The sequence below is a fragment of the Crocuta crocuta genome, unplaced genomic scaffold (genome assembly GCF_008692635.1).
Source record: "Crocuta crocuta isolate KB4526 unplaced genomic scaffold, BGI_CrCroc_1.0 scaffold118, whole genome shotgun sequence".
In the NCBI taxonomy this organism is placed as follows: domain Eukaryota; kingdom Metazoa; phylum Chordata; class Mammalia; order Carnivora; family Hyaenidae; genus Crocuta; species Crocuta crocuta.
In genome coordinates this window covers 12003156-12026572 of record NW_027551558.1, presented here as the reverse complement: position 1 = coordinate 12026572, position 23417 = coordinate 12003156, and the positions used below count along the sequence as shown (strand labels likewise).

Sequence of the window (23417 nt, the reverse complement as noted above, 5' to 3'; positions counted from 1 at the left end):
TTTTGGAATATCTTTGGAGTGGCTCAGTGATATAGACAGAGGGCTCCAGTTAAAAAATAAATATATTTTTGTGGGCCTTGAACACTACATAAAGAAGCAAGCTATCAAAAATGGCTTTGTGATTTTGATCACAGTAATAAAGATAAGAAGGGAAAAAAAGCAGAAGCTGGCAGTTTTTCAGAGATACAAGACTCAGCTTCGTAGAGAACAATAAAGATAAAACATCATCGAGTGCTAGGCTGAGCAAAGTCAAGGCTCAAAATGCAGACAGCCAAGTCAGGATCATTGTTAACAAAGGCCTTACCTCAGGGCATCTAGATCTCTGCGAATACCTGCCTTCACAGGTGTGGAATCTAAGGTCAAACCCCACTGATAAATAGAAATCACCTGACTCCCTAGTCAATACATTTCCCCGGGAGGCGGGGGAAGTATTAGCGAATCCAACCCTGAGGAAGAGAAGTCTAGGTGTCCCCAGGCTCAGAAAACCCTGTGATGAGCTCTCCTTCTTAATTACGATTTTCTTCACCAGAATACTTATGTTACTCAGAGATTAATATTGTGTCTCCTACCAGACTATAAACTCCTTGAGAATAGCTCCTGGCATGGCACCTGGCATATAAGGTAAATATATAGCAAATATATAAGTAAACATTTGCTAAATGGATGAAAGGATGGCTGGAGCAATGAATGAACATACCACTTTATCCACTGGTTAGAATTTTCTGTGGGCTCCGCCATTTTTCTTTCCAGCACTATACTGGATGGTGACATTCTAAGAAGAGCAGAATCTAAGTTAGTCTGATCAAAGTAGGTTGCCTCTGTGAGCTTCTACAAAGCCAGACCCAAAGGCAGCCTTTTATTCAACCAGCACAGATGAGTGATTGGCCCCATGTACTTCCCGAGTGGCTCATACTCTGCTTGGTGACCAGTGGAAAGAAGATACTTCTGCTCACAAGACGCTTGTAACTGGCTAGGGTAAGACTACTGGCATCAAGAGATACTACAGTCTGGAAAAAAAAATTTCTACTCAAGAAGGACATAAGCAAAATCAAAGTTTATGTTTTCTTCTTTTTTAATTTTTTAAATGTTTTTTTATTTATTTCTGAGAGAGAGACAGCATGAACAGGGAAGGGTCAGAGAGACAGGGAGACACAGAATCTGAAGCATGCTTCAGGCTCTGAGCTGGCTGTCAGCACAGAGCCCGACGCGGGGCTCGAACCCACGAACCGTGAGATCATGACCTGAGCTGAAATGGAACGCTTAACCAACTGAGCCACTGAAAGTCTATGTTTTCCCTCAATAATTAATTACTGATTTGCCCACCATTATTCTCCTAAACCCTTCTTGAACCAGATTATATCTTTAATCTGATCTACCTCTTGGGGTCATTAGCTCAATGAGTTTATGCCTTGCTGGCAAATAAAGGTGACTTGTTCACCAGCTTAAAAAACTACCTCTCTGAGACTTCAAGGTGAAGTAGAGGGGACCGGGAGGGGTGGGGCCGAGGAGGCTCTCACTTCTGCGCCTGGATTTGTTAACAGGTGCTGCTTCTCCCCTTCCTCCCAGGCGTGATATCATGGGGCTCAATCATATTCCCCCCCAGAGTCTCCATTCTGTTTAGTGACCAGTAAGCTGCGGTGACAACAGTACGTTCCTGTCCCCTCTGCAGTCCCAGCACAGTACAGACTTTTGGCCACTTCGCAGGGTTTCTGACAGAAAACTGGCTTTGAAACAGGTGCAGCCCTGCTGATTAGCATTATAATAGATTGTAATTACTTAACCAGCCCATATATACCCGGAGGAACTTGGAGAGAAATATAATGTCTTGCCAAGTGTAGCTTTTATTTATGTAAAATACTGCAGGCCTGCTCTAGAGTTCTTTTAGTCTAAGTGAAACTTCTGGAAGCTTTTTTCTGCATATGCTTCCATGAGCTCCGGCACCGCAGTTCAGGCACTGGACTTTAAAATTGCATTTCTTGTTGTTGCCAGTTACAGAAGGTTTTGTATCAGAGGCCCTTAGGAGAACTTAAACTTGATCTTTAAACGCTGCAAAGGGAGGGCAAGGGGGCCTTTCTCTTCTCCCCTTCCCACAGCACCTTGCACAGGCCCTGGCACCCAGAGTGTTTATAATTCCTACCCTCAAAGGGGCGCCTGGGTGGCTCAGTCGGGTGAGACTCCGACTCTTGATTTTGGCTCAGGCCACGATCTCATGATCGTAGGGTGGAGTCCCGCACCGTGCTCTGCACTGAGCATCCTGCCTGCTTGAGATTCTCTCCCTCCCCCTCCCTGGGCCCCTCCCCTTTCTACTTGTGTGGAAATAATACGGCCTCCGTCCATAAGAACAGCTTCAAGGACCCTGCAGGTTTTTATGAAATATCCTTTTCTTCTGCTTCTCCTCCCTTCTTTCAACTAGACAGAAAGACTGTTTCAGGAATTCCTTCAACCGCTTACCATACTGGTCTTCCCAGCTAGATTTCATACTCCTTGATACCATACACAACTTTTGTCTTACCAAGTCCCCGACTCTACCAAAGGGCTAGACCACAGGAGGTGCTGGGGGAATACACACTTGTTTAATTAAGTTCATTTACTCAATCAACAAGGGACTAGGAACCGTCTGGGATACCAAGAGTACAGCAGTGGACAAACACCAGTGCATTTATAGAACTCTGTTCTGGTGTTAGAGACAAACAATAAAGATAAGTAAGAAAAATACATAAGATAGAGATAAGACCTAAAGAGTAAAAACTAAAGCAAGAAAGGAGTATGTAAAACATCAAGGAGAAGGGTGACACTTTAAACAGGGTTACCAGAAAAGGCCTTACTGAGAATGTAATATTTGATCCATGAGGGTATCTGGGAAAGGAACATTCCGGAAAGATGGAATAGCCAGTGCAAAGACTGGGGTAGGAACATGGTGAATATGTTTAAGGGTGTCGAGTAGGTCGATACGGCCGGGAAAAGAGTGAAGGAAAAAATATAGCAGGCAATATAGGGTCAGAGAGGTTACATCAGGAGCCTGACCATGTTGGCCTTGTAGATTCTAAGGATGTGGGTTTCTACCAAGAGATCTGTGAGCTGAGTGACATGAGCTAATGAAGTTTGGGCAAGAGGAACCAGTTAGGAGGCTGTAGAAATAATCCAGGTACGAGCTGATAAGGTCTAGGGCCAGAGTGATGTCAGCAGAGGTATACAAAGATGCCCAGATTTGGGATCTATTTTGAAGGCACAGACCAGAAACACTGCTGTTCGCTTGGACATGGGGGCATAAGAATGCTAGGCGTCAAGAATGGCTTCTCACAGATTCAGGCTAAATCTAAAAGGATGCAGTTGCCACTTCTTGAGATAGAAGAGCCCGTAAGAGGCTTCGATTGGGAAGAAGGGAATCAGATACACGGTTTTTGACATAATAGATGCCCTTGCACAGTCAAATGACAATGACCAGAAGCCAGTCCCATATATGAGTTCTGAAGCTACAGTTACATGGGCTAGAATTAGGAATTTGGAGTCAACAGCACTGAGAATGTATTTAAATCCATGAAACTAAACGAAATTGATACAGTAAAACCAAAAATCCTTATTTTCAACTGGTCCTATGCTTCAATAAATAATTAACCTTTGACTACAGTGGCCACACAATTCCTAGACTTTTCAAAACAATCTCACTTCAAGTGATTCTAATATTTTCAAAAAGGCGATTGTTAAGTGTAACCAAATTAACTTCATTTTTAGACTGTATGAGACTTTTCATATAAATACATTCACAAATCAAAGAGAGAAATATCACTAAGCCATATGTTCTGATTTAAGATTCTAAAACTCTGAATAAATGCATATAACGCTTTGACTATTAATAAAATTGTTAGAATGTACTGTAGCCTGGCCCTTTGCTAAGAACTTTACATAGATTCTCTTATTTCTCATAAAAAGCCCAAGCGGTTGTCGAACTTTATAAGAATGATTATAGTCCCATTTCACAGATGAAGAAACAGGCATAAAGAGCCTATATCACATGCCTCAAGACTGACAAATGCATCCTGGGGTATCTGGGTGGCTCAGTCGGTTAAGCATCCGACTTCAGCTCAGGTCATGATCTCACGCTTCATGGGCTGGAGCCCACGTCGGGCTCTGTGCTGACAGTTCAGAGCCTGGAGCCTGCTTCGGATTCTATGTCTCCCTCTCTTCCTCTGTCTCTATCTCTGTCTCTCTCTCTCTCTCTCTCTCTCTCTCTCTCTCGGCCCCTCCCCAGCTTGTGCAGGGGCGTGCGCGCAAGTCCGTGCACACACACACACACACACACACACACACTCTCTCTCTCTCTCTCTCTCAAAAATAAATAAATACACATTTTTTAAAAAGACTGGTAGATGAAACCTGTAGATAGAACCCACAGATCCGAGGGAGGGGGCGCACTGAAGAGTTGGGGAACTGAGGGGCTCAAATATTCACTGAATCCGCTGCTGGTCAAAGACAACACAGAGGAGAAACAGGACACACAAAATCTGACTGCCCAGGAGGCCCAAGGCCCTTTAACTGCAGGGCCCCAATGCCAGGTGGCTTTCCATGATAGCACCGGGGCAAGAACTAACCCTTAGGGCAGCTGTTAAATAACCAATCATGTACCACGAGGAGCAATATTTAATGAGACGGTAAGTGTTACAGGAGTCAGTGGGGAGCGGACTACGGAGAGATCCAGGCACCTCAGCTGCTGGTGGACAAATTCAAGGTGCAGGTTTCATGCAAGGGGGCTTTGACCACGCCCAGTCCTTCCACACCCCTTTCTAGGCCCTTCCCACCTCGCTCTATCTAAATGATAATAGCTTTCAAGAATCGTCTAAGATCTCCCTACAAAAATTCTGAAGGTAGATATTCGCCTTCAGGCAAAGTATTATCAAGGGGCTACTCAAGCCACCCTCTGTGTGAGACTGAACAGGGCCTCTCAGCTGCCAAGCCGGTCCTAGGTCCTCGGGCTCTGCTCAGGGCATCCACATCTGAACTAACAAGGGGTTGGCCTTGGCCTCTGCGGTTGTAAGAGTCTCCCCCTGGGATTCTGGGGTCAACACAAGAGTAACAGTTCCTGAGCCTTAGCCCTTCAGGAAGAGTGTGGGCCTATCGCGCAGGGTCAGCAGGGCAGAGTAATTTTGAGAATCCCTGTCAATGGGCTACTTGGGAAATATGGAACCCAATGACTAGCGTCCCGTTTCCTTGCCAACGAGGCTATCCAACTGAAAAGAAACATGTCGGAGATGATGAAAAGCCAGCTTCTTTAGGTCCCGGATAATAATCAACTCTGTAAAGAACCCTCTCTAGGACCAATCCCCTGTTAGGCTTGGGGGGACATAATACTAGCCATAGTCGCCAAACGCTCACTGAGCCCTGGCTGAGGCAGGCACTGGTCTACGCGCTTTCCATGTATTAACTCCTTTCATCCCCTCAACAATCGTACTTTGTTAGAAGTAGATATTTTTACATCATCCGCTTCTTACAGAGGAAGAAACAGGTACACGGGTTAAAAAGCTTACTAAAGATTGCAAAAGCTCTTGGTGGTAGAGGCGGGATTCGAACCCAAGGAGCCTCCCTCCAGAGCTCTGCCCTTAAGCGCAGGGCTGAACCACCTCTCAGAGAGTTTGTCATTATCGCTGCATTAGGAATGCCTCTTCTACACGGAGTGACAGCATCCAAAGATGTCTTCAGAGGTAGGGGTGGTGGAAAAGGGGAGGGCCGAGCTCAGTATACACCCTAAGGGAGGGGACCACAGAGCAATCTCCAGACTGCGAGCAGGAGCAGCCAGCTGTCACGTGGTTTGCTCCATCCACCCTCCCTGCCATCCACCCTCCCTGCCATCCACCATGCTCCCACCACCTGCCCTCAGTGCAAAGCAGCTCCATCCTGCGTTCTCTGGGCCCCTGCTTCTAAGGAATCCCTATACTTCCTGTTTCCACCACTATGCTTAGCAATCTTGCTGGAGGAATCACAAAGGTCTACTATAACATTTGAGGACATTTCTCGGTACAAAGTCTCCATACACGAATTATCTGGAGCCTTCCCTCCCTGGCTCACAATTTCTATTCTCCCCCAGTGTTTCTGAAAGCCTGGTCTGGTCAAATTCTCTTGGACCACTTGTTACCAATGAGGGTTCCCAGCGCCTACCCTAAACTACCGAATGAAAAGCTCTGAAGGGGCGGATATAGGCAGACCTATATTTTTAACACCCTCCCCGAGCGATTCTTACGCACACTCAAGTCAGAGCGGCATCAATATCTCGTTCCTGGAAAACGAGCGACAGCAACAGTGTTTAATGGGATTCTGCTTTCAGTACAAGCAAGATCTTCCCATCTCTCTATAATGAGCTTTCTCTAAAACAAGCCCTTTGTCATCACAACTGATACATCTCTCATTATCTGGAGACTAATTATCTCAGCCTGGCTTTTAAACATTCTAGAATCCACCTGTTTTCTAAACTTTCTCCTACTCCAGTGTACCCAAAGCGTGGCCCCTCGTATAGCTAACGATGTTAAGAGGCACCGACGTGAACTTCCCTCCTTGTTGTCTCAGAAGCCGCGTGTTTATGTTAATGTGGACGAAGAAAAAGTGGAACTCGAATATCCCAACCTGTGATTTCATGAATACTGGGGCTGAAGTGGGAAATGAGGGAACCAATGTTTAAAGGTTTTAAGTAAATAATAGCACAGGTGGTATTGAGATAAAAGTCTTAAGTGGGGGAAATTGTATGCTGCCTGATCCTTGCTGACAGGCACCCTCAGTTTGGGCCATGCCTCCCTGCCCCCCAACCTTGACCACAGGTGTTCTCGGCCTATATTCCAGCAGTGTCTGCGCCCATGGAATGCCATCTCCTATTGTAAATACCTCTTTAAAGGCTACCCACCATCTCATGCCCAATTCATGCCTCCTTCTGGCCTTCTTGTAACTCAAGTTGTAGTGTTTTGTTTTGTTTTTTTGTCCAATACCTGTTGTACCTAATTCTACATTTGTACCATGAAAACATCAGGGACCCAGCGCAAGGATCGGAAGGGAGAATACACTAGAAGAACCGGGGCGTTGGGGGGCCTAAGTTCTCTACCAGGCAAGCCGTGGGCAACAGGAGTCACGGGCCTTACTTCCAATCCCTCCTGTGCTGGTCATGTGACCTTGGGTACCCACCTGGCTTCTCTGAGACTAAACGTCCTTGTCTCTAAAACCTGCTTCTGCACTAGCTGACCTGGTCTAGGGCCAAGTCCAACATGAATTTGAGAGCCTTAGAGAATAATACCCAGGCAAGGCTAGAGGCCGCGGGCTGCTTCACGGCAAATACTCCAACGTGGGGCCGGTGCCTTGATGAAGCCAGGGCTGGGGCGGGCCCCGGGCAAAGCATCACCAGAGGCTCTTGGACATCTCTCCCTCCAACGAAGATGTGTTCCAGAATGACCGGCCCGGCCTCGCTGTTCGTCCCACCTGCTCTCTGCCTCACTCTCCGTCTCCCTCATCTGCACAGACAGCAAAGGCCCCACGGACGGTCTCCCCGCCAAACTCATGTTTTTCCCATCCTCTTCCTGTTCTAAATCGACAACTTCGAAACCACACGTTCTTGGTGTGAAGGTCTGGTCCTGAAATTAGCTATGCCTGCAGCTCGCCCTCAGACATGCACTACTTTTCCTGAGTCAAAGAGCCCACGTGCGGAAAGGAAATGGGGAGCGAGTGGGAAGCCTGGTGGTGGGAGGCAGACAGAAGTAAGGGGCACTGCTGACACGGCCCAGAATGGGGGGGGGCAGTGTGTTCCCTGGGACTCCAGAAAGGTCTGCCTGCCTCCCAAAGTGTAAGCCGCAAGTCTCCCAGGTTGTACTTGGTTTGTTGGAGCTTCCCTGTAAGCCTCGTAACCATGGTTTCGGGCAGCCTACAGCACAGCGAGAGCATAAAGAGAAGAGGCTTTTTTCCTATTTTCCTCTGTAACTCCATCTCCTTTTACAAAATACGGAAGGTGACATGCCAAGGTGGTCCATAGGCGACCTCTGACCCTAGGAAAATCACGAAGTGGCCTGCTTTCAGTAATTAGAAAGGGATTCCTCTTTATTTCTCCACAAGGATCCAGATGTCTCTTTTTGTGTAGATGAAGGAAGCTTAAAAACCTGTGCACCCAGAGCCACACCTGCTCTCAGGGGCAACATGTAGTATCTCGGAAAACACCGAAATCCACTTCCTAATTTAATACCTTCCTTCCAAAAATGGGCGAAAGCAAGGTTTGTTGTCCCTCGTTGGGGGGTGGGGGCGAAAGGTTGAATGCATTTGGCTTATAGTATCTGGACAAGGGAGGCCTACTTCCCAGTCCCTAATATTTTGACAATGTCATCAATCAACTCGATGTCTGACTTACAAACCGTATCCAGCTGCACGGTACCTTGAAAATCAAAACAGGGAACTAATATAACTTTAAGTGGGATTCAAAACGCTGACCTCCAATTTCTCACCAGCAGAATCATTTTTTAAATGCAACGCTCATTCTGGATGAATGGGCGATGCACCGGGCAAAACAAGCCAGACTGGTGCTGCTGGGACCCCGGAGGAGACAGCCTAGAGAACACATTTTTCTCCCTGTATGTCAGAAGATGAGCTAACCACCATGCAACAGAACAGAAACAAGCCGGCTTCCTCCCGGAGGGAAAAATGAAGCAGCTCCTCACTGGGCTACACAGGACAAAGCCAGGACGTGCGAGAAGCCTTCAGTCTAGGGCTCCACGTGCCTCTCCGGGGACCGAGGAACCCACCCACACACAATCACACACAGCCAGCCCACCACCCGCCCGCGGAAGGCGCCGACGTCGCTGCCAACCTTCAGCACCAGCGGCCGGGGGCTCTCCCGGCTTGGGAGCGCCCTGTAGCCCCCGTTGTCTGGAGGGGACAGAGGGCCTGACTCTCTTGCCAAGCCTCCTCTTCCCTGCCCCGGCGCCTACTCCTCCCCGCCTTACGAAATGGAGTGTGCTTCCCCAAGGCAACGGAGACACATGCACACACACCCCAGATGGCAGTGAGTCTCGCTCGGCGCCCCACGACCAACGCCGAGGCCGCGAGTGCTTCCCCGGGACCGCACAGCCGGGCTCCCGGACCCGGAGGCGCCCGACTCACCCAGTCCTCGAAGTGCCGGCTCCCGTTCTGCAGCAGCTCCTCGAACTGGATGGTGCAGTTGGCCACGAAGTCGTCGTAGCCGATGGGGGCATCGTGGAAGACGGCCAGCTCGATCTTGCGCCCGTTGCACACATCGGTGACGAACTCGTCGTGCCAGGCCGGGCTGTTGGTCTTCTGCTTGGTGGCCGTCTGGCCGATGCGCGAGTCGTCCACGTTGAGGGCGATGTAGGGGTCCAGAAGGAAAGTCTGCGGCCGGGGTCCCACCGCATGGCGCAGCGACCAAGCTGTAGGCTTCAAGCTCACGGCCTCGCAGATTTTGATCTTAAGAAGGCCATTGAACACTACCATGGTCGGGGCGGGGAGTGGGGGCCGGGGTCACTCCGTCCGCCCCGAGGGCAGGAATGAAGAACCGACGCCCCGGCGCTCTGAGCCACGGGGACTCCGGGGTCCCCTCGCACCGCACCCCCACACTCTCCCTACACCTTGTAGCGTTGCGCCCTAGCGCGGGCGATTCTCAGCGAGTGCATGTATTTCCTCGCCGGGTTCCTAACGGAAAACAGGGAGGGGGGGAGAGCTGGGGGACGTCGCGTTTGGAGCAAGTCTCTCCCCCCCTACCACCAGCGGCACCCCCAGAAGAGGAGACGAGCTGCCGGCTTTCCTGCAAGGCGCGGGGGCTGTGTCGCCGCCTCGCTGGCTCTCCGGGTCCGGGCTGCGGGGACGCGGGCGCCGCGCCCGGCGCTTACCTACCTTTCCGAAACATAATCCCCGGGAAATTTCGATTCCCGGAGGGAGAGGGGGAGGTGGGACGGGGCGGGGACAAGAACGGGGGGCGCAGATTTCAACCCGGATCCTCTTCGCACACCCAGCGCCTGCCTCTGACCGCGCGGGGCGGGGGATGGATCGAGGGATGTTCAGTCTATCCGGAGGGATGCATGTCGAGAGGAAATGGTCCTCCTCGGAGCCAAATTTTTAAAAATCCACAAGCCGCGCAGCCAGCCTGGCCGCCTCCTCTTGGGCGAAGCCGCGCGGCGCNCTCCCTCCCTCTAATGCAGGAAATGCGCAAAAGACGTCAGTGTGTGTGTGTGTGTGTGTGTGTGTGTGTGTGTGTGTGTGTGCACGCGCGCGCGCGCGCTCCTGTGTTTGGGGAAATAGAAAGTTTTGCCTGTTGGGGGAGCAATACGGGAAAAGTGAGCCGAGGAGAGGACGACGCAGAGAGGGCGAGCCTGCCGGGTCTCGGCGGCGGGCGGGGGAGCCGANCACTCGGGCCGAGGCGGGCGAGAGCAGCCGGCGGAGCATTGGCCCGTCTGTCTGTCATTCTGTCCGGAGACTCTGCTCCAGCGCGGTGGGGGAGGGGAGAAAGGGAGGGGCGTGCAAGGCTCGGTGTGAGCTTTCAAACGTGCCTTCTCTCTCCCCTTGCTTCGGGGGCGTTCTCCCCCTTCAGGATCTGTCCTGGACTTTTCGGACTGCGACGGAAACAGTGGACAACGGAAAGCTCGGCCGAACCCCAGCTCTTTCTGTTTGTTTATGTTTCACAAAGTGACTTCGTATCTACTCTGGACCTTGTCTATGCCCTTTTGGGGAGACATGGCTGTGATCAGCGCGCTGACGGCAGCCGTCGAGCTGCGGGGAAACGGCGCGCGCCCTCCGGGGGGCGAGTGACAGTGTCCGCGCTAATTTCCTCGGTAACCTTTAAACTCTCGCTGGAAGCCGCGGCGGCGGCTGGTCACGTGAGGCGAGCCTCGGGCTGCTCGGGAAGAATTTCCTCCGCGGGGAGCCGGGGACGGGGTAGGCGTCCCGGCGAGGGACGGCCCGGCGCCGGGGGACGCGAACCTGGGAGGGCGGGGCGAGAGTGCGGAGGCCCCGGGCGCGGCCCTGGCAGCCACAGCCCGGGGACTGGGCCGGGAAGAGGTCATCTTCGCAACCTGCGAGCCAGAGGTTGTGCCGACGGAAAACGAGAACCTCGGCGCTCCCCGCTGTGCCCGATCCAAGTCAGGGACCCTGGAGGCATCGCGATACACTGAGTTTTATCTGGAGGGTTAAGTTCGTGTAGACCAAAATTTAAAATCACCTCTCGATTACATTTTCTCAATAGAAAAAGGTTATCATGGCCTGGAGCTTAAAGGCTTAAAAAGGATTAAAGGTGAGGAAGGAGGCAGTCCCCTGAAACAGCTGGATGCCAAGGGCAGCAACCCGGACGCGAAAATGATCAGAAAGCCCCAAGGCGACCTCCTGAGGCCCGAAATCGCGGCTCTCGCTGGTCTCACAATTTCTCCCAGCACGCCCTGTTGAGAGGGGCAGCCAGGTAGAGAGTGCTAAGATGCAGTCTTAGGGACAATTGAGATCGTGCGCTCGTAAAAAGTCAGGATATGAAAGTTATGCCTTACATGGCCACTCCCACCAGCTGGAGGTGTATTTTCAAATCTGGCAGTTGGACAACGGCCGAGTGAGATGTCTCTCGGCTGTTTAACTTTTATATGGCTTTGATCATCAGAACTTTTTCCTCCTTGCTCCTTCCTTCCACCATTTTATACTTATTAAACTTGTTTCCCCCCTCGGGGGCGGGGGGGCATGTGATGGAAGGCAATGGCCAACAGGGCTCCCGTCTTCAGTCAACGCATTTGGGAGACAGACCCAAAACTGGACATGAGATTACTTGACAGGCAAAATTTGAGAGGTACCAGTAATAATAATCGGCCCAGTAGTCAGTAGTCAAGAGGAGTAATATTTTAGTGCATATTCTTACAAACCGAAATTAATGTAAAAATGGATGAGCGTAACATCCAACTTGTAAATAAATTTAATATCGCATTAAAATATCATTTATGTTACTGAGTTTATTGGCACCCTTGAACTTCTGTACCTGAGATGAGTGCTCCATTTGCCTCGCCTTTGCCCCAGCCCTGTTGGGAAGTCTAGAACGGCAAGGATTTCGAAAGTTTAGGGATCCATGAGTGTTTCACACCTTCTCTGTACTTTCTCTGGGTGAGATTACCATGCAAACAGAAAAGTACACAGGATTGAAAAACATTGGCCAAAATACCTCCTTTTCAATGAATTGATTAGGAAATAAGTTTAGAATTAAGGGCATGCTGAACTTGAACTTTTTGCATGATACCATATTCCACCCCTCCCCAGACAAGACCTCCCAAAGACATATAAATAAACAGGGTCTGGTGACATCTCAGTGACTAGGTGTTCTTAAAAACCTATAACCTACAAACTTCCAACACCAATTACTTGTGACCTGGGTACACTTGCAGGATAGCATCTGCCTCTTAGGCTGTTTGCTACACCATGTAAATAATCAGGCTGCAGTTCTCAAATGCGACCAATACCAGTGTGAGCTCACCTTCTTTTTGTGGGTTTTCAGCCTTCATCTAAGTTTTTGTTTAAATTCCAATTAGTTAACATACAGTGTAATATTAGTTTCCGGTGTACAACATACACCATACAACACCCGGTGCTCATCACATCAAGTGCACACCTCTTAATTATAAGTCTGTTTGTCTGGGGGAGGGGGGAGTCACTCAGAGACTTGGCCAAATACACTGCCTGTTTGGTATTCAATGGCTACTTAAATGGAAAGGGAGAATCCCTGTATCCTTTGTGCAAACATTGCTAATTTCCTTCTCTTCTTACATCCTTATTTTTAAATAAATCTCTCACCTTTTTTGTTTTGTTTTGTTTTTTTAATTTTTAACATTTATTTATTTTTTGAGAGATAGAGTATGAGCAGGGGAGGGACAGAGAGAGAGGGAGTCACAGAATTCAAAGCAGACTCCAGGCTCTGAGCTGTCAGCACAGCGCCCAATGCGGGGCTCGAACCCACAAACGGTGAGATCATGACCTGAGCTGAAGTTGGCCGCTTAACTGACTGAGCCACCCACGCACCCCAATAAATCTCTCACCTTTAAAAAAATTTTTTTTAACGTTTATTTATTTTTGGAGAAACGGAGTGAGTGGGAAAGGGGCAGAGAGAGAGGGAGTCACAGAATCCAAACAGCCCCAGGCTCTGAGCTGTCAGCCCAGAGCCCTACACAGGGCCTAAAACTCAGGGACCATGAGATCATGACCTGAGCTGAAGTAGGACACTTAACCAACTGAGCCACCCAGGTGCCCTGAAACCTCTCACCTTCTTAACTCTCCATCCTGGCAGAATAAAAATCCGTATTCTCCAGAATCACCGTGGTGATGCCAGATGTGAAGTTGCTTAGGGAAAACCCTTAAATTTACCTGAAGGGGACTATTGGGGAGGAGGGGTCTAAAGTAACCCTTTACTCCAGATTCACATGAAAAGAAAGACAATTCCTTGCAGGTAGGAAACTTGAGGGGGCGCCTGGGTGGCTTAGTCGCTTAAGCGTCCGACTTTCGCTTAGGTCATGATCTCGCGGTTCGTGGGTTCGAGCCCCGCGTCGGGCTCTGTGCTGACTGCCAGCTCGGAGCCTGGAGCCTGTTTCGGAGTCTGTGTCTCCCTCTCTCTCTGACCCTCCCCTGCTCACGCTGTCTCTCTCTCTCTCTCTCCCCTAGAAATAAGTAAAACATTAAAAAAATGTAAAAAAAAAAAAGGAAAACTCGAGAAGGTAAAATTCCAATCAATAACTAATGCCTACTTTCGCCTTCTCTTGGCCCCTGTGTACAGTCCTAAAAGATAGGACAGAGATGGCACTGGCATTAAGTAAGATGCCCTGTCGATTCCAACTATGGCCTAGTTATTCTGTGATCGTTGGGAGAGGGAAAGGAAGAAAAACAATTTCAGAATTTAACAAAGATGATCAAGACGGTGCCGCCTCCTACAAAAATTAAATTCATGAGGAGAAAGACTGATCGAGCAACAGTCCCCAGGGCCACGTGATAAACGCCGCAATAGATGAAGGGGTGCACCGGCCTCTCTGCGAGCACAAAGGCCGGGTTCACCCCTTGCCTGGGGTTGCCTGGGAAGGCATCACTTATCAGGTCTAGACTCTCCCATAGGCGAAGAGGAGAGGGGAGGGCACTGGAGGCATTGGGAACGAGTGTGCGGAGCAGACGCAGTAAGAGCGTGGCTGTGTGGGATAAGGAGGCAGCCAGGTGGCCCCGGCATGCGGCAGACAGTAAGAGGAGGAAAGGTAGGTTGGTTGGGATAATTAAGAGTCTGTTGGGCCTGTAAACAAGTTTGAAGTTTTTCCCTGAGAGCCACTGATCATTCTAAAGTGGGGAATAGCATAACCAGAGTTAATGCCTTTACGAAAACCATTTTGTAGGGATAGAAGTTTTCCTCTCTTCNAGAAGATCCATATCTGAAGATGGTTCACTCTAATCAAAAAGAAGCAGTCTGTGGCTATTGTTTAGAGTGGCTAAAAGAAGAGGGGGGCGGGCAGAACCTTAGCCTAGCATATCAATATTCATGTCCTTGTGGCTGTGCTAGTTGCCATTTATAGAATGTGAATGGCTTCTGCAAAGGTCTGCCTGGGCAGCGACTGTCACACATTCCACGCATGCTCCGTGGTGCAGAAATCAACCACCTGGGCCCCATGATGGGCTATGTAGTGGCACAATGACACAAGAAGCCTTCCAGAGCCATGTTGGCCGGGCCGGCCCCACCTGAGTTCCAGCCCCGCCTCTAACCCCACCCCTGGCCCTCCTTCTCGTTGCCGCCTTATGCCTGGCCTGCCATGTCTAATTTTGGCCCTATCTCGGCTCTGAACTCTGTTGCAGTGACCCAGAGAGCAAGCTTCACTCACACCTGCAAAGAGATGGAGGGATCAGAGGCAACCCCATCAAGCTTAAAGGACGATACAGTCAGGCTGCCCCTCCTTCCTCAGTTCCTTTGACCCTGAGTCCCACTCTCTCAGGCAGCAGCATACGGAAAGTGACATCACACACCACGTCTTTGGCCATGATACTGGGCTGCCTCTTGGGACTTGTAAGCATATAAATCAGTTCATGGGTCTTGCCACGCACCTGCTATGTTCACAGTCCTGGGGCGGGTGCTCTGGAGAGGACGAATGGATATATGGATAATCCCTCCTCCAGTGTGGGAGATAGGAAGATCAATTTCAGTCAGTCATTTATGCAGTGGTTGGTATTGAGTGCCATGTCGTTTGGAGCATTGGGGAAGCAAAGATGAAGACACACAGTGACCCTTTATCAGTCAGAATGGGCCATGTCACGCTGCTGTAATAAACAGTCCCCAAATCCCAAGGTCTTAAAATAACAGGCGCTCCTCACGCTGCTCTAAGACCACAGTGGATTGACTGGGAGCTCTGCTCTGCCTCGGCTTCATTCTCACCCCTGCATCCAGGCCAACAGAGAAGTCACCATTCTGGAACTTAGCTGGTCGTGGGTGGCAAGCAACTATCCAGGCAACTAAATAGTCCACTGGATGTGCTAAATGTCGTTCCCTCGGCTCACTAGTTATTAGCCAGAACCAGTCAGGTGGCCTCTGTCCCCCAACCTCTAGGGGGCTGAGAAGTTCTCCCACACGCAGGGGTGAGGAGTCTGGACTATTTGGTGAATAACACTGACGATTTACCGTAGGTCCTGTCCTCAAATACCTAGTGCAGAAGGATAACTCCAGGCAGCACACACTAACTGACAGATAAGTGGTACAGTCAGAAAGTGCTGTAGAAATTTAGAGGTGACAAGAATCACAATCATATCCCCCAAGGCCCCGGGCCACTGCATGCAGAAAAGGCTTCAGATGACAAGGAGAATGCAGCCTGTATCAGAACTAGCAGCCACCTAAGCTCCCTTCCCCTTCCCTCAGAATGGCTGGGGGTTTTTTAGACAGTTATTCAAGTGGGGGAGGGGCAGAAAGAGCAGGAGACACAGAATCCAAGGCAGGCTCCAGGCTCTGAGCTGTCAGCACAGTCGCCAACGCGGAGCTCGAACCCACGAACCGTGAGATCATGACCTGAGCCAAAGTCGGACACTTAACCGACGGAGCCACCCAGGCGCCCCATTCCCTCAGTACGTTTAACCTCACAGGACCTGTAAGTCCTTCAAGCGACTTCAGAACTGAGTCAACACAAAGAAGACACCTGGACACGACAGAACGAAGACCTGTTTATGGCATGCTCCAGGATTTGAGAGATCACCCGGCCTATAGTCCTCTTTCTTATTAAATTCCTCTATTAAGTGAGGAAACAGAGACATAGAGAAGTTAACTGACTTGTCACACAAGAGAATTTTTAACAGTAATTTTAAGAAATCACCAATTCAACGTCTAAGACCAACCCTTACACTTCCTAGTTGGAGTTCACTGTTTTTCCTACATTCTCATGCTGGACCCAATACCATGCCATTTAATGATAAGAACCCCAGTTGCCTTTTAATGCCTTGGAAACAAAATGTCTGTAAATGGAATGTCCAGGTTGGTTTTAATTTGTTGATTCCAAACTTAACTGGCCTTAGCACCAAACAATATTATAGATTTGTGGGGCACCTGGGGGGCTCAGCCGGTTAAGCATCTGACTTCAGCACAGGTCATGATCTCGCAGTCCGTGAGTTCGAGACTCACATCAGGCTCTGTGCTGACAGCTCGGAGCCTGGAGCCTGCTTCGGGTTCTGTGTCCCCCTGTCTCTCTGCCCCTCCCCTTCTCATGCTCTGTCTCTCCCACTCTGTCAAAAATAAATAAACATTTAAAAATTTTCTTTAAAAACCAGTATTATAGATTTGTTGTCATAATTCTCTGGGGGGACTTCCTTAGGCTGTTTTGGTGACTTTATTCTTCCTCTACTTCTCTATTTTTGCATCTTCTCTCCCAATACCAATTAGATGTATCTTTGGCGTATGGTTTTATGACACCTGTACTGAGTATAACAGCTGTTTCTGCAGGCTCCTGTGGCGATTTCAACACTTGGCAGAAGGACTAACTGTTCAGATTAGGTTATATGTCCCTAACCCATTCTGGACACTTGGCCAATCCATTTCTACTTCTAATTTACCTTTCAAGATTCAGGAGCTCGGTCTCCAGGGCAGGAAATATTGTCTTTCATCGCTGATAACGATCATTCAGGAACAACAGATGTACAACCAGGGCTAGCTTAACTCATAGGTTCTGTTGCAACCAAGCTGTGATGCCAGTGGCAAATCCTTCCCTCTTTTAGAAGCCAGCCCCTCTCTGTCCCAGTACTTACTCCCTGAGACCTCCCAGCACTTGCCCTCATTTCTCCTCATGGCCCTGACCTCTGCCTGAACTGCAGTTTTTTATTCGGGCACCTGCTTATTTCAGCCACTTCTCCGGGAAGCCTTTAAGTTCGGAGATGCCGTATGACTCATCTCGACACTTACTCTCCAGGATCTTGGACGGAGTAGGTACAACTTTGTGCTCTCTGAATACCTGTCGCAGAGACGACACTTTGAAATAAGAAGGGTGTCACACATCTTGTTAGCCTCTTTCCCGCTTGCACAGAGGAGCGCCTTGGCGAGGGCTGGCTCGCTCCACGCCACTCGTAGCTGGGGATGAAGCGATGAAGTCACAGAGCAAACGGCAAACGGGCAGCTTCCCGTGCCCGCACCTCCAAGCCCAGGGCCCCCGCGCCCAGGNCCCGCCGACGGCGCCCTCTGGCGGACGCCAGCGCGCCCAGCCGGGCTCCAAACACGAAATTCATTACCAAGAGATGGGTCAAGGGACAGACCACGCGGCGGGGGGGCCACTGGCTTTATCCACATGTCCATCATGAGCAGGGGACAAGCACAGTCAGCGAGCACCTGTCTTATGAAAGACTATGCTGAGTCTTTACCAAAAGAAAATTGTTTTTTTCACAAATAAGTTTCTCGAAATGAAGAATTCTGTTCCAATCCAGGCATCGGGACAACAGGCCATGCATTGTCCAGTGAAACCCACGCTGGGTTCAGGAAGAACAAGGAAGGAGAAGCAGTCCGGGTTTTAGAGAAGCTATTAGAGAAGCTAAAACTTGAAAGTAAAGGAATGTTACCTCGGGACAGGCCCCGAACACACCCTGCCTTTTTCCAGATGTCAGACTGCAGGCCAGTTCCTAAAGCTGAGGTGAGGGCTGGGAGAGAGGGCCCAGGAGCCCTGCAGGAGTGGTCACCCCCAGAATGGGGGATACTGGGAGCAGTAAAGAACTGCCCCCCCCCAGACTGCTCCTCTCCTTCCAGCAGATGACTCGGTTTCCTTTTCTGACAACCCCCCCCAAGCCATCAGTGGGGGGCTCACTTGACTTCCTGCCAGCTCACTCCACAAACACTTGGGAAAAAAGAAAGGCTGACTGTCAGGTGTCATGGAAGCAGGTCCCCCCCAGCCCAGTCCCCGCTTGTGTCCTGGACCCATTACCCAGCCCTACTTCTCAGGGACTCTGATGCTGGCTGCCCCCAATCTCTCTCAACCTCCCCCTCTCTGCCCTTCTTCCCCGTCAGTCTCACCCATCCTAACAAACATCTCACACCCCTTCCTCACTTCACACTTCTCTCCAGTTGCCTCTCAACCCTTTCCTCCTCCCTCAACTCCTTAAGAGTTATGTATTCTCATCTGCTCTACTTTCTTACCCTCTGTGCTGTCTAAGCTCAAGCCCGCACACTGGGGCTCACGGAGACACCTCTCACTGGGAGCACCAGTGCTGGGAGAAACTGGTTCCCCTTCCTCCTTGAAATGCTCCCTTCCCTTGGTTTCCACGACATCAGAGCTCTCCGAATTTTCCTTCTCGCCCCCTTGACTTCTCCTTTTCTGTTTCTTTCATTCTCTTTGTCCTTTGCCCACTCTTCGAGGCATCATTATTGTACAGTTACACTGCAGGATGCTAAGACAATAACGTAAACGCTGACTCGGTGAGACTGTGACCCTAGGTGCTATAAACGTTGAAGGGAGGAAAGATCACCGTGGCCTGGAGTGGTGAGGGAAGGCCCCACAAAGGGGGAGAGGTGGAAATTGGAAATAGAATGGCCGTGGAGCATTAGAGGCAGAGAAAAAAGAGGAAGTGTGCTCCTGGGGGAAGGGCTGCCCGCTAAGGGCACAGACATAAGGTGGAATCCAATGACTATCAAGCATCTCTTTGCTAGGCATGCCATAAAATAGAGAAGAAAGACATGAGTCCCTAGTCTAAATTTTAGTTAACAGTCCATTAAATAGCAACATAAGGTCGCATCTGGTAGAGGTGCAGGGGGTGGAAAAAAGGAAGAGACCAGCATGGGCTTCCTGGAGTCGGCAGGACTTATGGGCTCTGTAAGAATTAGGGTAGGCTAACGGCTCACTCCCAGGGTATAAAAGCTCAAACACAATGTTGGTTTATTTTTTCCTCTCGTAACCATATTGGGTGACTGAGGACTTCAAAAGGGTGGCCCTGTCTCTCTAGGTTTCCACAGTCACTCTGGGGCTGAAGCAAATAGAGCCACTCAGAAAGAGAAAAGATCATGGAGGGGCATGGAGCCCGGGAGGGGAGGTTGTTATGATCCAGGTTGCCGACACCCCATTGGCTATGACTTAGTCACATGGCCACACACAACCGCAATGGAGGCTGTAAAACACAGTCAAGTGGAGAGCCAGGAAGGAGAGGGGAGCATGGCTTTTGGGTGAGCAGGCAGCAGCACCTCCCACGTGATCCTTTCCCCCTTTGCTAGAGATTAGGATGACCCATGGGAATGAACCTTCAGTGCAAATTTGATCCCCTCTCCATTTTCCTCATTCTTTCCCCATCTCATGTGTGAAAAAGAGCTACAAGGAGTCTGCAGCTGTGGGCCAAGAAAATGGTGAGGAATCAGGAGGAAGAGCAGTGTGCTAAGCTTCAGCTGTCTGGAGAGGAGACGCACATCCAGTCCCCCACCCCCCAACCAGCTTGCTTTCATCTTTGGTGCAGGTTGGGCCATGACAGGAGACATTGCCTATTGCTTTCTGGGAGAAGGGTCCATTCTCAGCCCACAAGCGAACTTGGTCCACGTTCTCCCTCCAGGTGACCTTGGAGATGTTGCAATGCAGCATGGGGTCAAAGTGTGGGATGGTGAGTGAGCCGCCAGGCAGAGACTTCAAACGTAATAATATTCTGCACTTTGAACTTTTCAGGGAGACGTTATGTCTATCGGTCCTGTATTATTCCCTTCTCAACCACAAATTCAGGGCAAGTATTTTTATTCCCATTTTACAGATGGGGTAACTGAGAGAAAAAAAAAAGGTAACTCAAAGAAGGAGAGGGACTCAAGTGCACATACGAGCAGAGCCCAGAACAGAACCCGGTTCCCTAGAAAGGGTCTTCCTCCAGCGACCAACCTTACCGACCTCACCCACCTTATCTGTGCAGTGGTCAAGGCATAGTGGGTGGCTGTTCTGGAATTTCCTGGAGAAAGTGAACCGCTAAGGAGGCCTTGTTGCCCTCCAGGCCACAGACTGCTGCTCTAGCTGGCGGGCTGCCTGGAGACATGGGCTCCGACACACAAGTCAGTCCATCCGCTCTCTGCCGGAGATTGTGAGGCTTGAAGGAATACTGGTGGGGGTACGTTCGCATTGTGGTGCAATAGACAAGGCACTGGCTGCCTAGAGAGGAAATAAGAGTATTCAGAATACCACCTTTAAAACTTAGAGCCACTTTTTTGGGGGGGCACTAACTTCACGCCCCTGTGGGTTAGGTTAGATGGCCCTCAAGTTCTCATCTCTCTGAAGGATTTTATTTTATTTTATTTTATTTTATTTTATTTTAAAGATTTATTTTTTTAAGTACTCTCTACACTCAACATGAGGCTCAAATTCATGACCCCAAGATCAAGAGTCACATGCTCCACTGTCTGAGCCAGCGAGGTGCCTCAAGAATTTGATTTGATTTGATTTGATTTCATTCGATTTGATTTTTTAAAGTTTACTTATTTATCTTGAAAGAGAGTGCGCATGCACAAATGGGGTGGGGGCAGAGGAAGGAGAGAGAGAGAGAACCCCAAGCAGGGTCCACACTGTCAATGCAGAGCCTGATGCGGGGCTCAAACTCACGAACCGTGAGATCATGACCTGAGCTGAAGTCAGACACTTAACCGACTGAACCACCCCGGTGCCCCAAGGATTCTTTTTAAAAGACAGTCTCTCTCCACTTCTCCTCCCTTTCTTTTCCTATCTTTTCTTTCTTGGAACCTGTTGCACCTGAAGCTAACCTCTGACCATGGAAGCTTTTCTGGGTTGTTTTATTGCTATGAATGCAAACATAAGTTACCCAGGAGAAGCAGGCCAGGCACGGCCAGTGCCAAGCCTGTACTCTCAGAGTGCGGGCACCCAGCCTGGGGGCCCTCTCCCGGGACCTGAGATTTCTCAAGCAGCTTGGAGAAATGGTGTAAGCCCTGCCCGGGGCAGGTGCCGTTAACCTCCAGAATGTAGCAACTCAGGGCCCTGCACCTGGGGAGGGACCCTGGTGCCTCGGGGTCTAGTGAAGGAAGGAGAAGAGGTGCTTTTCTTCTCACTCCCTGTAAACTGTGGCAGCAGCTTTTTCTCGCCCAGATCCTATGCCCCGTTACCCCTTCTGCCAGTCCCATCCTGGGTGGAAGGGGACATAAGCCTAGATGGCATTTCCTCTAAGAGACTCCTCTGCTCCCGCATAAGCCCTGAATACATGTTACCGTCAGTGCAGCTCTGTGAGCTTCCTTCCCTGCAATTCTGCCTTTGGGGGAAAGGTCATTTTTATGGCCTTTTATCCGGGTGGCTCTTGAACAACAAGGTTTGGGTGAAGGGTCCAATGACATGAAGGAACTCCCGCTGGGCCCAGCACCCCAGTGAGAATGGCTTTGAGTCCAGGTCTGGGGTATCCCCCCGTATACTGCTCTTTCCTACAGTAAGCTAGAGGACTGCAGGACAGATTCAGGGAACTTGAATAAAAATACAAATAATAAGAAAAGGCACGTGGCTAACCAGCTTCCCTTTGCAGCCATTGTTGACTTTTTCAGCCATTTAACCCAAGCGGAACCCTAATGTATGGATACCCCTTGGTGGCTGTAAGTAGTAATTACTTCTCTCCATCTCACAGAGAAGCAACTAAGACTGAAGTGGCGTTGAGCCACGTGCCCTGGGTGGCGAGCAGCAGACCCAGGCAGGGAGGCCAGGTCCGTGCTCTTGCCGCTTACACATGGCTTCCCTTCCCCTCCCCTTCTGTGCGGGATTGACACACGCAGGCTCAGTCGGATCCAGCTCCCGCTCTCCCGTCTCGTGGGAACCAGTGTCTGTGCCAGTACCGGAAATGACCTTGCCAACACAACGTGGAGAGTGTCATTGTGGTTTTTCTCTCACAAGAATTGAGAAGTGGTAAATGTTTCTCACGTTGGTTTTTTTTTTCCTAGTGCCGTCCATACATTCTGTGTTTGCACGTACCAAAGCTTGAAAATTCAACAGCAAAGTAGATAGGGCACGCACAAGGCAGGATGAGTGGGAGAGGCATTTTAGAATTGATTCCAATGAAAGTTCAGCTATTCGCTTCTTAAAATAGTAATAGGAGTAGTGGTAATACTAACAACAATGTATAATCATAATAATAGCTAACAACTATTGATTGAGAACTATGGTGCCGGGCATTAACATTTAACAACGTTTTTTCATCACCAAAACAATCCAGTGGAATAAGTATGATCACGTATCTCCAATCGTTAAGACACACTTCTTTTTTTAAATCACATTTTAACACCTTATAATGCAAGTTAAGAAAAGTACTGCGTTATAGCATAATTGCTGGTGAGATTTTTTTCAATTTCTTACTGGTACAACTAGGGTACATTTTACAGATGAAGCAAAGGAGATGGGAAAAAACTAAGCCATGTACCCAGGGTCCCATCGCCAGTAGGTAGCACAGCCTGGATTCAAACACAAGTGGTCTAGATCCAGGGCCCACCCATTTATTAGTTTGTTTTCCAATCCCTGGCATCTTGCACACATCTTGCCTCACAGCCATACATCTGTCCGTCAGGAGCTGGGATCATGCTGACCACACCCTCTATAAAATAGGGTACGTGTGTTTTCCATTCTTACTGATTTTAACTTGCACATGTAACCATGATTCTGCCTCTTACAGAGACCTCTGAATTTAGGAACTGTTGTAAGAAAAACAGGCCAAATTAACCCTGGCTGGGTAGGCTCGGGGTGAAAGAGAGGCAGCAGAGATGGTTCCCAAGAGAAAATAAACTCATATGGTGGCTTCACCCTTTTTTTGGCCTTAAGTTACTTTCACTTTCTGGCCTCAGTTTCCCCAACTGTAAAATGAGGGGCCTGCACCACTTCCCAACTTTTTGATGGCGCGTCCTCTTAACATTTGAAACATTTGAGCATACATCTTCAATATACATATTCTTTTTTATTTCACTTACAAAGTGTAAACTGTACGTGTGTGTACACATCTATGAGTTT

At 49.5% G+C, this 23417-nt stretch overlaps 1 protein-coding gene across 1 annotated transcript in view; it reads right to left on the bottom strand.

The window, feature by feature from the left end:
- The window catches only part of PRKCE (protein kinase C epsilon), a 490916-nt gene extending 480773 nt beyond the window's left edge, over positions 1-10143 (bottom strand). The window contains exons 1-2 of the mRNA XM_077749323.1: positions 9865-10143; positions 9118-9663 (exon numbers count right to left, since the gene is read on the bottom strand). Coding sequence (XP_077605449.1) covers positions 9118-9465 — 348 coding nt within the window. The 5' untranslated portion in view covers positions 9466-9663; positions 9865-10143. The remainder of the gene's footprint in view (positions 1-9117; positions 9664-9864) is intronic.
- Between the last annotated feature and the right edge of the window lie 13274 nt (positions 10144-23417).